Source organism: Adiantum capillus-veneris, chromosome 2 (assembly GCF_014529385.1).
Source record: "Adiantum capillus-veneris isolate H3 chromosome 2, ASM1452938v2, whole genome shotgun sequence".
Classification (NCBI taxonomy): Eukaryota; Viridiplantae; Streptophyta; class Polypodiopsida; order Polypodiales; family Pteridaceae; genus Adiantum; species Adiantum capillus-veneris.
In genome coordinates this window covers 143,097,577-143,113,797 of record NC_140932.1, presented here as the reverse complement: position 1 = coordinate 143,113,797, position 16,221 = coordinate 143,097,577, and the positions used below count along the sequence as shown (strand labels likewise).

General features: G+C 41.0%; 2 protein-coding genes across 2 annotated transcripts; both read left to right on the top strand.

The window, feature by feature from the left end:
• The first annotated feature begins 5,282 nt into the window (after positions 1-5,282).
• On the top strand, positions 5,283-13,285 carry LOC147463775 (rac-like GTP-binding protein 5). Its single transcript, XM_086490821.1, has 7 exons — positions 5,283-5,884; positions 10,847-10,934; positions 11,018-11,127; positions 11,372-11,435; positions 11,541-11,605; positions 12,709-12,774; positions 12,854-13,285. The coding sequence occupies exons 1-7, from the start codon at positions 5,786-5,788 to the stop codon at positions 12,956-12,958; spliced, it is 597 nt and encodes a 198-aa protein (XP_086346947.1). The 5' UTR covers positions 5,283-5,785; the 3' UTR covers positions 12,959-13,285.
• On the top strand, positions 5,892-10,840 carry LOC147463776 (uncharacterized). The gene is made up of 2 exons (XM_086490831.1): positions 5,892-6,604; positions 6,696-10,840. The coding sequence occupies exons 1-2, from the start codon at positions 6,180-6,182 to the stop codon at positions 6,724-6,726; spliced, it is 456 nt and encodes a 151-aa protein (XP_086346957.1). The 5' UTR covers positions 5,892-6,179; the 3' UTR covers positions 6,727-10,840.
• Positions 13,286-16,221: the final 2,936 nt, after the last annotated feature.

Here is a 16,221-nt window from a genome sequence, read left to right as displayed (position 1 = left end):
AGAGGCTTTGTGGAGCTTGTGGTTAAGGGTTTTGAACTCCGCTAAAGAAAGGGTAACAATTTTGTCAAATTCCAAGGGTTTGTTGATGGCGGGAAGAACGGATAGGGTATCCATAGGCGGGTTCATGGCTAGGGATGGGGCAAAGGCGAAGGAGGAGGAGTTTGCCGAGAGGGAGCCGAAGGTGGTCGGGAAAGTGAGGGGGGGGGGCTTGAGAGAATACCACCTTGGTTAGGCTTGGAGAAGGCACTATTCCGCGATACAAAAGCCGCATTGGCGGTGCCAAAGGTTTTGGAAGAGGGGAGGGGGAGTTGATCAAGGTCTTCGAGGGGTAGGTTGGCCGTGAGGCCTCGTAGCTCCTCCGTGCCAAAAAGAGACTTCTTGGAGGAGGTTAGGGTAGAGAAGGCGGGTACGCCGGGGGCGTGTTGGACCCAAGAGGGCGGGTTGACGAGGGCCTCCACCGAGGTGAATCCCGGGAGAGAAACGGCCCCATTGGGAGGGCACACGAATGTGCGGGTGCTCGGAGGAAAAAGGGTCAAAGGAGAGGTTGTAGTGGCGGCGGATTGCAAAAAAGAGAATTCAGCCCGCTGCCGGCGAATAAAGGACCAATCGAAGGGGTGGTAGGGACCGCCTCGTTAGCCATCGTAGGCTTGGATGGGTCCTTGGTAGAAGCCGCGGCCCCCCGCAATATCCATAGCCGAGGGTTGGAAGGTGCCGGCCGCATGTGAGAAGCCATGGGAAGGGGACCCAATGTAAGTGACACACCCAATCCGTGAAAGGGCAGTACTCTGTGCTGAGAAAAGCCGGGGTGTATCAGAGCCGCGTCCACCACTGATTCACTGCGTCTTCGATTGTAAGATTTGTGGAGTGGTTGCCGCAACCGCCAGTGCTAGACAGAGCCCCCGGTAGCTGGAATGTTGGGGGGTTTTGTCGTATCCGCAACGATGCAGTCTACTGCTTGGGAGATTATGAAGAAGCGCCTGTCTTTTTTTGTAAAAGAGGGAGAGCAGGGGAGAGAAAGAGAGAGCGATAGCTAGAGGGAGAGATAAGGGGGGTGGGATTGGGACCCTCTCTGCTTCCCATCATATTGCCACTTCAATCCCTTCAATCCCAAAGAGAAATGAAATGAAATGGAATAAAAATGTTATATTAAATGTCTTCAAAAGACCAAAATGACCCATGAGACCAAACTTATACAATATTGGTGGATCTAATTCTATGTCGGGGCACAAAATAAAATGTGTGTGTGTGTGTGTGTGTGTGTGTGTGTGTGTGTGTGTGAGAGAGAGAGAGAGAGAGAGAGAGAGAGAGAGAGAGAGAGGGGGGGGGGGGGATATCGCTAGTGCTTTGAGGATTTTTATTTTTATTTTGTATTTAAGCTTCCTTTCACTCCCTCTCTTTTCCTCTTTTTTTAAAAAAATTTATCACATCTCTCTCTCTCTCTCTCTCTCTCTCTCAATTTTTGTCCCCCCCCCCCCCCCCCCCCCCCCCCCCCCCCCCCCCCCCCCCCCCCCCGTTCTCTGCATGATATGAAGACGTGGTTTGGAAGATGGGATGCATTACACTTGTCAGATGATGCCTCAATAGACTTCCTATTGAATGAAGCTTTTATACAACACCAATGTATTATGGCCCAGGAGAAATTCGGGGGGTCACGCTTCATGCATTACACCACCATATTGTCCCCAACTACAAAACCATGCTCTTTGCCGAAAGAGGAAATTATACTCACCCTTACATGCTTGAGATGAACCCCTTGTCAGCGATACACGCTATCACATCCATTTCAATTAGCTCCCACTCCCTTCAATGCAAGAAAGGGCATTGGGACAATGGAGAAGAGTCGAATCGAGTCTGCACAAACTTTCCTCTCCCAGACATAGTGTGGGCTCTCCATTGCGGCTCTCATCACCACAATTTTGGAGCACCGAGAATCACTCATCAATCATACTCATACTACATCACATGTAACTTTGGTGTCATAGGTCATATTTGATGTTCAAAGACGATAATAAAATCTATCTCTCTATCTTTCCCTCCCGTGCCAACCGCTCCCTTCCTTCTCTCTCTCTCTCTCTCTTTGGTGTGTGTGTGTGTGTGTGTGTGAGAGAGAGAGAGAGAGAGAGAGAGAGAGAGAGAGAGAGAAGATAATTTTAATATCAAGAGAGAAAGGGAGAGAAGAAGGGATGAGAGAGAGAGAGAGAGAGAGAGAGAGGAGGTCCTTGGCTACTCCACTGGAGGGAGGGGCGGCAATGGACGGTGGTGGTAGGAGTAAGGACGGGACATGGTGGTAGTAAGTTAGCACCACTAGCCACCAATAGTGGGTTACGGTGGTGGTGGTGATGGTTGCTAAGGGGTGGCAATGGGAGGTAGTGGTGGTGGGATGAAAAAAAGAAAAAAAGCTCGCTTCGTAACTATCGCTTGACTTTACCACCATAACTCAATCACCCTTTCCTCATTGTATACCTAAGGTAATGTTAGATAGTCATCATAAAGTGTTAAAAAGGAAGAGGAAGGGGAGAGGGGAGGTTTGTCACGAATTTTATGAGAATCATGTGTACACGAGGCTTCGATGGTGACAAAGCCAATTTTACTCTAGTTAGCATTTTTGAAACTTGGGCATTGAAAAAAGCAATTGTTAGCCTAGATTGCTTACATATTGCACTTTTGTTTGGTATTTCACTCAACATATACACCAATTTACTATTTCCACATACATTATCTTGGGAAGGGTATATTAAAGGAGGTAATGCATTGATATCCAGCTATGGTACATTATCTTTGGAAGGGCAATGTAACAATATGATATTGAAGAACTATGGTACGGTGTCCTAGACCATTTCTTTCTTCTCCATCGGTCAAAACTTAGAGCATCCTCCTTTGTGCAATGTGTGACCACAATGAGTCCTCCAATTGAATGGTGACTCTACTTTTAATTCTAAAGGCCTTTAAGAAACTCCCCTTTTCTTTAAGGACATACAATTATTTTCTAGAATTCTTTTGAAGGTTAATGACTTCCTTTTGGATTATTCTACGAAACCACTCTATGAGTATTTCCCAAAAGAAAAGTAAAAGAAAAGACCAATGTTTTCCTAGCCAATCACCTAACGAGGGCTTCCTTGTAAGGAGAGTCACTCAAGAGAGAAATCTCCAACACAACACCTTAGAGAGTAGCCATGTTATTATGATTGATGACCTAAGTAAGCTTTCTTGTCTTGCTTTGCAAGCTTGGCTAATGCTGAAATTGGAATTGGAGAAAATGATAGCTGAGTAGGCTAGTTAGTAACCCTCACGAAGCAAACCTTTTTGTTTCTTGCAATTCAAGCTCCTAGGAGCTTGAATAGATATATATACTCAAGTGTATTCATAGTACATTAAACGAGCCTTTACTTAATTTCAAAGGGAAGCTCTCTTTTGTGAAGCGTAAAGGTTAATAATATGGGAGTGTGCAAACTCACAAACTACAAACCGTCTTTCGTAGAAAATGTGGACAGTGTCTATAATCATCACATTCCAATAGGAATCCATCGACTTCTTTCTCTCATTCATATAAGTGCACCATCGCATGCGCATGCACATGCACATGATGGTGATTTTGCTCAAACTAAAAAAAACCATCTTGACATTGCATTGTTAGCTATACGGTTTATTAAAAGCCCAAGAATCGTTATGTGGTGGAGAATTCATACGCAAAATCAAAATTTCTTTTAATTTGCTTCACCAATTTGAAAAATTTTGTCGTTCTCTCGTGTTATAGGCCACAATTGTAAATACGAATGTATTCTATTCCTTCATAGCATGAAAACATGTTGAAGCTAACTATATATAGCACTTAAGACCTTACCAAGGTGAGTTTAAGGGTGGTTCATTGCCAAATTTTTGTAAAACGGCCCTAGTAGCCCCTATTCTTTAAAAGCATGAGAACATGTCAAAGCTATTTATATAGCTCACCAAGACGAGTAAAGGTTGTTTATTACTGAGCCTATGAAAATTGGCAAAAAACAACACACATCTTTTGGCACACTTTAGGTTGAAAAATCTTTTGCAAACACAAGGTTAAAGGTGAAAACCATAGCTCAACAAAATGCAATGTTTTTTTAGTTGTGGCTATAAAACACTCCAATTCTTTTGCATACCTTTGAATGATTCAAGAAAGTTGCTCGGGTTAAGAGGACATAAAAGAGTCCCATTACCAACATAGTGTTAAGACCGGGTGAGATGATCTATCTTGATAAGTTTGTCAATTTTTCATATGTGTTTATAGTTAGAAAGGTGAAAACATTTACCTTTTTTATATACAAAATGGCATTGATTGAAAGTGTTGGTCCTTAGTAAATCTCTACTAAGGACCAAAATGGCATTTACCTTTTTTATATACAAAATGGCATTGATTGAAAGTGTTGGTCCTTAGTAAATCTCTACTATGCTCACATGGGTGATGGTGGTAGCTAGTGCTCCCCAATAAAGAACGAAGCCATTTTGTAAAGGGTGGTTGCTCTAATCTTTTGATCAACATTGTTAAATTAAAAGGTTTTACTCTTGTCAATTTTCTCAAATCTTGGATGGTTACAAGAGTAGTTTTTGTAAGCATTCCTCTTAAATAACTCGACTTTGTATTAACATTTCCTAACAACAAATACTTGGAGCTACCTGGCCTTGACCTAAAATTGTAAGAGATACAAAGTTGAATAATCACGCACACTGTTAAGTAATCACACATACTTATTGAAGCCATTTGGTAAAGGGTGGTTGCTCTAATCTTTTAATCAACATTGTTAAAGTAGAAGGTTTTACCCTTGTCAATTTTCTCAAATCTTGGATGGTCACAAGAGTAGTTTTTGTAAGCAATCCTCTTAGATAACTCGACTTTGTATTAACATTTGCTAACCACAAATACTTGCAGCTACCTGGCCTTGACCTGAAATTGTAAGAGATACAAAGTGACGACTTAGGCTATTTCAAACTAGCCACAGGCAAACTCTTCTTCTTGCTCCCTCCCATGTATACATACTAATTGACAATCATAACAATTCAAAAATCGACAATTATCCCACCAACAAATGTTCTTCTAGCTTGTGGCTAGCTCCCCTCAGCTATGGAATCTTGAGGTATAAACTGTGCACGTTTGTGATTCTCGCCATAACTCTTTGGAAGGTCGATATTGGGGGGGGGGGGGGATACCAAAGTTTTGGTGGGTCCGGGAAAAGCTCTTCATGTTTGTGACCATTCAGCATGTTTCACCACGAGGGATCCCTAGTCTGAACCCAGCCGTTGTGTATGTAGCCTTGTGCTCCTGCTACATTTAGCTCTCTCTCGCTCATCAAAGTAGGTGTGGGGAGGGCGAGAATGGAGACAGGAGAGGGTCTTCTTACGATATAGCGGATCTACCCAAAAGCACGCACTATACACATACACAGCTAAGCAAAAGGGAATCCGCATTGTCGCAGGCGAGAAAGCCAATTGCACTCATCAGAGGGGAAGAGGGGTACAAAAGGGTGAGATACAAGTTAATCGCCCTGCGAGTTAACGAGAAAGAGTGGCAAGAAGATAAAGCGACGCGTGCCCACACACACACACACACACACAGACACACACACACACACACACACACACACAGAGAGAGAGAGAGAGAGAGAGAGAGAGAGAGAGAGAGAGAGTTTCTTCCAGATCCGGATGACAGACCAGAAATTCACTTGTTTATTCTGAAGTTATATGTAACAAATCAAGGAAACAGAGACAGTACCGGGTGTTATGCTGCACTTAAGGGGCTGAAGCATTTCCCACCACCATGAGCACATCCAGATTCATCAAATGTGTCACTGTGGGCGATGGAGCTGTGGGCAAGACTTGTATGCTCATATCTTACACCAGCAACACTTTTCCCACGGTGAGTCTTTTGTTCTGTTTTCCGAATTCTCCTGGTGCTCAATTGTCTTGCAGATTTGGGACCAATATGAAATGGAGAATGCACTACCAGCCTGCGAATGGCTGAGGCTTGTGCTTGGTTTATGGGCCTTAGGGCTTCGTTGATAGTCTATGCTTATGGATAGTAGGCACATTTTGGTAATTCATACCCTGTTTCAAATTTTGAGTCATTCGGTATGCTGTGAGACGCCATTCTTGAAGTTTCATAAATAACTTCATTCGTTTGCATCATCCCAAGCTTCCAAAAGTTGTCCAGCATGGCAGTTGCCAGTGTGGGCCATGCTTTGGACTTGACATTTCTAGAAATTTTGTACTCAGCAGAGTCTTACCTGTCATTGATGTTGAAATTGCTCAACATGTTTCTGTGTAAGGAAGCATGGCCACTGCTTGTTTCCTCCAGTTTCCGAATTTGCAGTCGAAGTGCTTATACTGCAGTCCATGTTGACCTTCTGCTGGTTGCGTCCCTGTTGGTGATCGATTTCCTGCTTGTAGCTTTACAGCAGAAGAATATGTCTGGCTGTCCTATGACAAGCGCAGTTCCAGATCAGTTAATCTTCTGCAACATGCAAAGTTTGACAACTGCTTCATCTATTGCTTACATACTACACTTGCCATTTTTGTGCTCTGGTGACTGTGAAGGAACAGGGCTGGCCATTGGGAAGCCATTTTTTGGAGGCAAGAGGTGAGCTTGTGATAACTGGTGGTTAGCTGGTGATAGCTGGTGGTGCTTTGAGGTGGTTCTTCTGCACTGGCTTTTTTTATTCCCCTTGCAGGCCTATGGCCATTTTTGGCTGTCATGGATAAGTGCAGATTGGGCAAATTTCCCACAAAACGATGGAGCAAAGCTTCTGAACAAACATACATATTCTGGCTCTCATGGATACTTGTTACGAGGATTGATCTGCTGGAGGATGCTTGGGCGAGCTGGAAAATTAATTTTGGCCGAGGGCTTGGAAGGTTCCCGTGCTGGATCAGCTTTTGCACAGCTCAAGAGAGAGTACATTTGTGTCTCATGTGCATAATTTGTGCGAGTAAAGTCAATGTGGACTCAGGTGGGGCATGGGAAGGCTGTCATTGGTAACGGAGTCTCGTAAGATAAGCAGTGATTGATTTTTTATTAGCTTAACTGCTGCACCAATGGCTTTAAATTGGATAGTAAGGCAGGGCATTGTCTTTGCAGTCTTTGAAGGTCGTTATTTCTGTCGAGGAACTATCCCACTTCTACTTCCTGCTCACCTAGTTGAATAAGTAACCTTTCGATTTATTTCTTTTTCTCTAAAATAATGGAAGCAAGGGCTTCTTTGTCTGACGTGTCTTTGTGGAGGAGGCATGATGTCTATGTGTTGGCAAGCTCCTGTTTTATGTGAACACGTAGTACTAGCTCCTCTACATGCTCTTAAGATGCAATAGACGCCCATTCTTCCACACTCCTTGTTGACGTTAACATTGGCATTGGGCCTTAGAAATGTATTCAATAGTTTAGCTGGGGAGCTCACAGGAGAGATTGCGGCCTATCTATCCATGTTTTGCTAGGCCTTAGGGAGACGGGCTTTGTAAGGAAGTATTATTCCCATTTATTTCATATCAGACCGTAAAATTTGTGAAGAAAAAGAACTTCACAGACCTCTGGCCATTTTTGACATACTTGCCCGTCAAAAGGCATACTTGTGGATGCATTAACTTCATGGTGGAGGGAGTACTTTCGTAGTATTGCTTAGGCAATCCATAAATCTGTGATAGGAAAGCGAGTCTCAAGTGTAGCCTTTTTCTCTTATGAGGATGTTGTATGCATTGGGTTAGGTTGTTATTGGAGTCAACCATCATTGCCAGCTCATGCTTGCAGAGGTATCGGAGTGGGTGTACAGAAATTGGATGTATGAGATTGCCCTTGGGTAGGGTATGCTAGGTATTTGATTTCAATTGTGGTACATCTTGGTTTGAATTTAAATTTTTAATCATGCATATTTTGTCTTGCAATTTTCCAGGGGGTTCACCTCCTTTTATTGATTTTTGGTCGCCCATGCTTCTCATGTATGGTTTATGCTTATACCCTGTACTGCCTTTTGGGGTTTACTCTGGGAGCAAGGATTGTGTTGGACTTTCTCATTGCTTTGTGTATGGACTTTACACTCCCTAAAATCTGAGTAATCCGATGGGCTAACAACAACGAGTGACTTTATCTCTTTGTACTCTGGAAAGCATAATTGAAGGGAACTTCAAGACAGAGTGGCATAAAAATGTAATACGGCTATTGAAATAGAAACGTCATGGGATAAAGGGGGGAGTTATGAGAATGTCTATTGAAGAGAACTTCAAGACAGACTCAGAGTGAAGGGAAACTAATACGGCTATTGAAGTTCTATAGAGAGCATAATTGAAGGGAACGTAATATGACTATTGAAACAAAACTGTCATGTGTGGGTGGATTGTTCTATTCTTCCGTGTGATCCTTCAAAGACCTTTTCTCTAGAGGTACTTAATATAGGCTCCCTTCCTCGGATGACTCTTACCTTCTCAAAGCCATAGAGAAAGGAATCTCTAGTTTCGTAGTAAATTTTGAGGAGTCTTTAGGAGTTCAAGGTGTTTTTATGCATTGAAAGTCTGTAGTCCTCAAGAAAGCTTTTGTGAAATTAGCATCTTGCTCTAGGAACGTTTCTTCAAAAAGGAATAGCTTATTTTCTTTTGATTGTCATGCTCTTAGGAAATTTCATCGTGATTTTGTAATCTCTTGCGTATATCTGTGCTCTAATAACTTTGTTGTTACGTGCAAAAAGTTCTTTTTTAGAATGCTTGTTAGGCTCAAACTTAAAATGGTTGTGATCTTTCGATGCAAGAGTTTTTTTTTGAAACATTAAGACTTTTGTAAGTCTTTTGGTTTCAAGTGTCATCCATTTTTGTATACCGTTGGGAAGTTCCACAAAAGTCCTATAAAACCTAAATTTATAGTTGCATCTTGTAACACCTCTCTTATAGCGGCTTCCAAATGGCTTTATTATTGTTTCAAGCCATTTTACCTAGCGTAAACGAACTTTGGAAAAATCTTCGAAAGGAAACATACGTACCTATTGATTCAAGTTGGATTTTAAATGATTTAGTAGGTGTAATCCTTGTTAAAAAGTTTTTGAACTCTTCAAGAAGCATTAAGGAGAAATCTTTTCCTTTTTGTCTCCAAACTTTTGAATTTACAATGATGTATACGATGCTGAACTTGAAGGACCTTAAATTCAGAGTCAAGTCTTTTATTTCAAAAATTTTGGCATTCAAGTTTGAGAAAGATAGGTATAAGGCATTGCTAGTGGATGGTTAGAAAGTAAGAATGGAGACGTAGACAAAGGAAGAAAGAGATTCATAAAAAATGTAGATGATATTGACATCATATCTTGGTTGGATTTTCTTCTGGATAATTTATATATAACCGTCGGTGACTCTCTTTTCGAGCAAACAATTGGTACCCCTATGGGCACCAATTGTGTTGTTTTTCTTGCTAATTTGTATTTTGTTATGTATGAGTTTGATTTTATGGAGCGTCTTGTCCTTGCTAACACTTGCTCAATATTTTTGCACAAGTTATGCAATGTAAGATGCTTCATAGATTATCTTTTTGTCCCCGACATTCCTTCTTTTCAAGATTTTATGTACTTGGATTCGAGTTCTGTAGGTGGAGGAATTTATCTTAAGGAGTTTTGTGAACTTAGCTGAGGCAGCTGCAGTTAAGTTGTCAAAAGCAATAAGCGCAGGCAAGATAAAAGCAAACAAGGCTATGAGTTCTTTTCTCCCTTGATGAGAAGCACAATACTTTGTCCAAGGTAGAGAAGTTGCACTGCAGAGTAAACGTAAACGTGAAAGGCTGCCTTGGGGTGAGGCTTGCTAGATAGTTAAGATTAGTTCGTCAGATGTAAGGTGCTATGCTGCGGTTGATCAGAGAAGCTGTAAATACATGGGAGCTGGTACAAATTTGCCCCTACCCATGTGATGATGCAAGCTGTTGAGTTCGACATTGTCCCCTCTTTCACTTTTTGTTTGCTGTTTTGATCCCCTTTTCAGTCGCACCTCTATAAACATGTAACTGCATTTCTTAGCCTGTTTACTCCCTTCTTAAGATGATGAATACAGCATTGAATAAGATTGGGAAAACTAAATGCTGTTCAATCTATTGCTCTCTTAACTGCTGCCCGGAATTTTCCTATGCTGGGTGAAATTTTCTTGTGTGAACAGGTAATTTTAAATTGTATGTAGATGTTATATTGATGTGAGTGTTGAGCTGTAATCTGACTTTGAAGTGGGGGAAAAGGTGATGGTATTTTGACTGGATTGAGCTCCAATGAAAACTAGGTTAAGCTAATTGTACTGAGGGAAAAATAGTCTGGGGTGGCTGGTAGTCTCTAATGCATAATGATCACATGCACCCCAAGGGTGACTGTTAGTCTTCTTCTGTTGTGGTCTTGATCTTTTCCCGTCTACGTTTTCAGTTATAATTTAGTTGTAGAGTATTAATGTTATCATTAATATTATGTCATGTACATTCCAAAGCTTCATATTTTTACCTACCTTCGCAGTCAGTTCTTCGCTCAGTTTGTGATGCTTTTACCTGTCACGGTGGGGTGTGTGTGTCTATTTTTATTTGTGCGAACTCATCATTTTGAAGGGGTAACAAAGCTGCTCAGTCTTGAGATCTAATTGAGTGGTTTGCCCTGCCAGCGTTGTTTTGTTGTGGACCTCAAACATTTTCAGATTCAAAATGTACTACAATCCTTTGCCTCCTTTTTCTCTTTTCATTATGTTAAAGGGGTCAGTGGACTTCGTCATTTCTAGTTTGCTTAATCAACGACGGGTTGTCTAAATTTGTGTTTTTTGGTGGGACAGATCAATTCTATGATGCAAGGGATTTGCTTTAATTTAACTTTTTTATTTTTGTTTGTAACAGGATTATGTGCCTACTGTGTTTGACAACTTCAGTGCCAATGTAGTTGTAGATGGTAACACAGTCAATCTTGGACTCTGGGATACTGCAGGTAAAAATGACTGGCTGAACTTCAGGTACTGTGCTTGTTTTATTCTATTAAATTCTATAACTATTTGATTTTCTTGATTTCAGGTCAAGAGGATTACAACAGGTTGCGCCCACTTAGTTATAGGGGCGCAGATGTTTTCCTTTTGGCCTTTTCACTGATCAGCAAGGCTAGCTATGAAAATATTGCAAAAAAGGTGCAGATTTTGTGTTTATTGTCTTCATTCGGGTCTTTATTTTATTTATGTACTTCCGATTTTAAATAATGCAGGTATATGTACTGCATTATTGGGGAAGACCATGCAGCTTGAGTTGTATTTGCGTTTATTGCTTTCTCTCCCATCTTGCATGATACATTTTTGGTAGAGACATTAGGCTGAGTTGTATTGAAATAGTTCACTTGCATAATTGACTTTTGAATATATCAAGTGAAAACTGCAGTGGATACCTGAGTTGCGACACTATGCACCTGGCGTGCCAATCATTCTCGTGGGCACTAAGCTCGGTATATTGAACTTTGGTGTCAATATTATGCTTGTTGCTTCTTTTATTAAACCCTTTTCCCCTCAAAACCAGAGTCCCTAGCTGATACTGAATTGTCTTTGTGTAGACCTTCGTGATGACAAACAGTTTTTTCAGGATCATCCAGGCGCCACACCCATATCAGCAGCCCAAGTAAGAGGGCTATTCTTAGCCTTAGATTTTCCCTGCTGAAGTGTGACTTCTGTCAAGTTTGTATGCATGCCTGTTGAAGTGTGACTTCTGTCAAGTTTGTATGCATGCAAGTGAAGATGGTGTGAGCATCTTAATTTACTGTAATGTACTTCTACTTAAAGAGCTGGCAGTTAATCCAGATTCACTAGATCATAGTCCTTGGAAAAGTTTGGGACATTCACATGAGGTAAGGGTAAGATGCCAGGTTGCTATAGCACTCAGTAAGGTCATCAAAGGTTCTCTGTGATTGAGATTGCACCCCCTCTGGCAGGCTGATTGATGTGCTTGGTCAGTAGACCATTCCCATGTTGAGACTGATGGAATAGGGCTTCAATTACTTACCATCAACATCGTAGGGGACAAAAGTAGACATGTTGTAGAGCCCAACCAGAAGGGCAGGTGGCCACCAGCTAAACACCAACTTAGCGGCCATGTCCACTGTGCTTTTAAAAAGGTTCTCGATAACCAGAAATTCCAGTGCTGAAATGTCAAAGGCATATTCACATTCACATGTCCGAAGATAAAGCTTGAAAGCCAAGTGTCATTTTAAGAAGGGAATTTTCCAATGCTGTGAGGGTGGCGCATGAGACCATGAACGGGGGTGAGGCGGCTGCTCGGAGGGGTGTGTGTGTGTGTGTTGAACTCTCTACTGCTCTTGAAGCTCAGGCTTCCCATCTTTCTCTCTGGCTCAGTTATGGCACTCGTGACACTCTCTTTACACAATTCCCTTCTTAAAACAACACTTTGCTTTAAAGCTTCATCTTCGTATATGTCACAACTGCACTTCGTAGAAAATCATGGTTGTCTCTCATATATGTTGGCACTCAGACCACTTTTAAAAACGTTACTATCATTTGAGGGGTAACACAGATGTACAGTGAGGGCTAAGCATCAACAACAGCATGCGAAGAGCCTGCTACTACATTGTTTTTTGTCAAACAATATGGAAAATATTTTTCTTTGATAGAATTTGGAAATTCAAACTACTGAGAAATAAGTTTTTTACATAAGGTTCACCGTTCTACTTGTTGTTTCAATCTTTGCATTTCTTTGGTTTTGAACAGGGTGAGCAGTTAAAGAAACAGATAGGTGCTGCTGCTTACATCGAATGTAGTTCGAAAACTCAGCAGGTAAGGCTATATATGGTCATGCATGTAAGATTAACAACATGGTTTGTTGCAGGGAATTTCACTGGTTTTCCTTTTGCAGAATGTTAAAGCTGTCTTTGATTCTGCAATCAAGGTGGTGCTGCAGCCACCCAAGCAAAAGAGAAAAAAGAAGAAGTCACATCAGAAGCATTGCACCATCTTGTAGAACACATCCAGAGTCTCAAAAAGAGCTGTCGTATCTCAGTGCAGAGCGCTGCTTACATTATAGACATTTCAATGGTCAACTGCTCAGGAGGCAGACATTAGGGAAGATGCTATTGCAAATCAAGGAGCAAGCAGATAAAACAGTGGTTCAAGTTCAGCTGATTATAAAATATTTAATCGCCTTTTGCGGCTTTAAGATGGTTGTCCACCTAATAACCGAAGGCTAGGCTTTTCTACCATATCTTCCTACTACACCATAGCATGATTATTACGCAGAACTAGCTTATACTTGTGATGTGCTAATTAATTAAAGCTATGTTTAATCCGATTTGAATCCATGTTATTTCTTTTCTTTTGTTATGCTGGAAGCTTTTTCAATCTTGTTTACCATAGTATTTATAGAGAATGTCTAAGTTGAGTGATTCCACGCAGTAAAGGGTTTGCTTGCGCGCGCACGTGTGCGCTTGATGTTGTGAGGGCAGTTAAGATGAAAAAACCTTAAAACTCGTACGAGAGGAGCTCCCCTCGTCTTTGAAACATGCGGCTAGATAGCATTCCAGAACTGCAGTGCAGCATTATGATTGAAACCAGCAAGGATCGAAGAATAAAAGATCATGGTTACCAGTTATGGAAAATCACCTGATTAAGACAATGTAGCGCCTTTATTTGGTATCAAGTGAGAATATGCTCATTGTATTACCCTGCAGCTATGATCATCAGGGTAATATAAATTGCGCAAGCATCGCAAGAAAGATATGGTGATGCTCTAGTTCTCATTTGAGGCGTGAGAACAGTAGTTAGGGTAGTGGGTGTGGGAAACAGAGATGTGAGCAGTGCCTTTCACCATTTTCTGCACCGTTGGGGGAACCATTTGGTCGTTTGTAGCTTCTGATCACATCAAGGGGTTTGGGTTGGATTAAAATTACAGGTGTCACCCAGTGGCCGACTCATGCTTATGATATATGGTATTATGAGTTGAGCAGTCTATATTTTACCTTGATCAATAGTTGATTGGGTGGTGCTAGTCTTTCAAGGAATGTCTATCAGATTTTTGAACTACAAGGGTAGAATAGTTTTTTGGGTTCTGCGTAGAAATGCTCGGGGATCTCAATCAGATTTTTTAATTCTCTCAGACCTTAAAAGATGTGTTTTTATAATATCAAGGGAATGATGCAACGCCATTGGGTCAACATTGAGCAGTGGCTAGTGATCTACGGAGTATCTAACTGCACTTAGTCTTGTGATAGCATTAGCTACCTTAGAAGCTTTCACTAGTAGATTCCTAGCCTAGTGGATGGTGAAGTCCATGTTCCTGCTATAATTCTGCCCATATTTTGTTGAAGGTCATCGATGTTCCCTTCTAATTTTTAGAAGCCAACCCAAATTTAAGAAGGCAGGTGTATCGTAAGTAGAAGGTATTTCAAGGATATGTTGCTCCTATACAAGCTCATAGAAGAAGAGCTGTGAACAGCAGAAAGCTACCTGCAAGAGATTGATCGCATCTTGATTTGTGTTGCAGGCATAGATCATTGGAGTCTCTGTACATAATCAAACTCTAAGATACACATCACTACAAATTATAGGAAACAAATGATAGGATTGCTTGCACTACCAAACAGTGGGCCTAAAGAAGAGGGGGGAAAATCTGCAGGTGAAGTTGCTACACAGGTCTACCTGACTTTTTTCTCTTTCTTGTAGCGTTGATATGATGTTTTTTTGTGTGACTGTTGGAATAGCTTTTTTCAAATCATCATCTGAACTTTATGTTTTAATATTTTGTTTCAAGATAAAGAGAATGCATTTGTCGGTTTAGGGTACATTTTGAAATTAAGATCAAATTTTGAAATTATGATTTTTTTTTTTTCCCTTTTCAAGATAAAGAGAATGCCTTCGTTGGTACAAGTACACCAAGATCCTATGCATTCTATTAGCTCTCCATGAATTCGCTCCCAATATTAAATAGCCTAAATTCAACTCCTAAAATTAGGAGCTAACGAAAAGGGTGGTGCAGTTTTTTTTTTTAATAATAGGAGAGAATAGTGCCACCTCCCCTTGCACTCCCTTTCTAAAATTGTGTGTGTGAAATGTTGACTCATGCTCAATTATCATGTAGAAATTACGTGACTAATACCCAAATATTGTAATTAGTCATGAACAAATTACGTGACTGATACTTAGCTATTGTGATCAATCAACTGCTAAAAATTAACCAATGATCTATTGTTTTTCGATGTTAGTGCTTCAAACATTGCAAAGAAAAAACAATGTTCGGTGGGAATGGTTTTGTAATCCTCGCCTAAGTACCTCTTAATTGTATGAAGCTCTTTCTTATCTCCTATTCTTTGGAGCTTGCTTTCATGGAGTAGTCTATGTGATTGTTAAGGTGATGGAATCTTTATAAAATAGTTCTCTCTCAAACACACATACGCAATTCACTTCAGTAGTTCCTTGATAAGCAAGACATGCCACTAGATATTCCTTCACCATGCTTGAACGTAGAGTAGATACATTTTTGACAAAGTACCTTGTATTTATGAGGAAAACAACAACACATTCACTCCCCAACCTTGCAGCTGCATCACTTCCCAAAATCTTCCTAATGCATAGCACCATAGCAATGCATCACTCATAGTGTGAGGGGAGTTGCACGTTTCAATTATAGTGTATGGTCTTTGTAATGTAGCATGCCTCTCAATTGTCAATCCAAACAATTCTGGTGTACGAATAATACCTGGAATGTTGGAAGCTATTCGATCTTTTTGCTAGCTAATGTGGCAGACACCTGAGAGACTCGTTGCTTGCGCTAAATTCCATGCCCTCAATGCCAATGTGGCCCAGTATGAAATTCTTTCTCAATGCCCATTCCAGGTGGTAAATTTGTAGCCCTTGGTCTCTTGAAAGCCAGTGCCACTCAATCCAATCAAGAGACGATGTAGCATTACATTGACACACAACTTAGTTGAGCAGCAACATAAACACACACACACACACACAAATAAGATTAACACATAATCACTTCCTCAATCCAAGCGTAATCTAGAGAAGGGAAGAGAAAATAGGAGAGATTCCATCGCAAAATGCACTACCTACTTGCATAAGAGAGCAAGAGGGAGCTTAATAGATTACCATACCATGATATAAGGAGAGTGTGAGAGCTTCCTTGGTGCTCACAAAGCTCCAAGCTACCATACCTCTGACTTGGTTGGACTGGCTTTTGAGACTAAGGTTTATCAAATGGAAATAGACGTGTAAGTGGCATTTAGG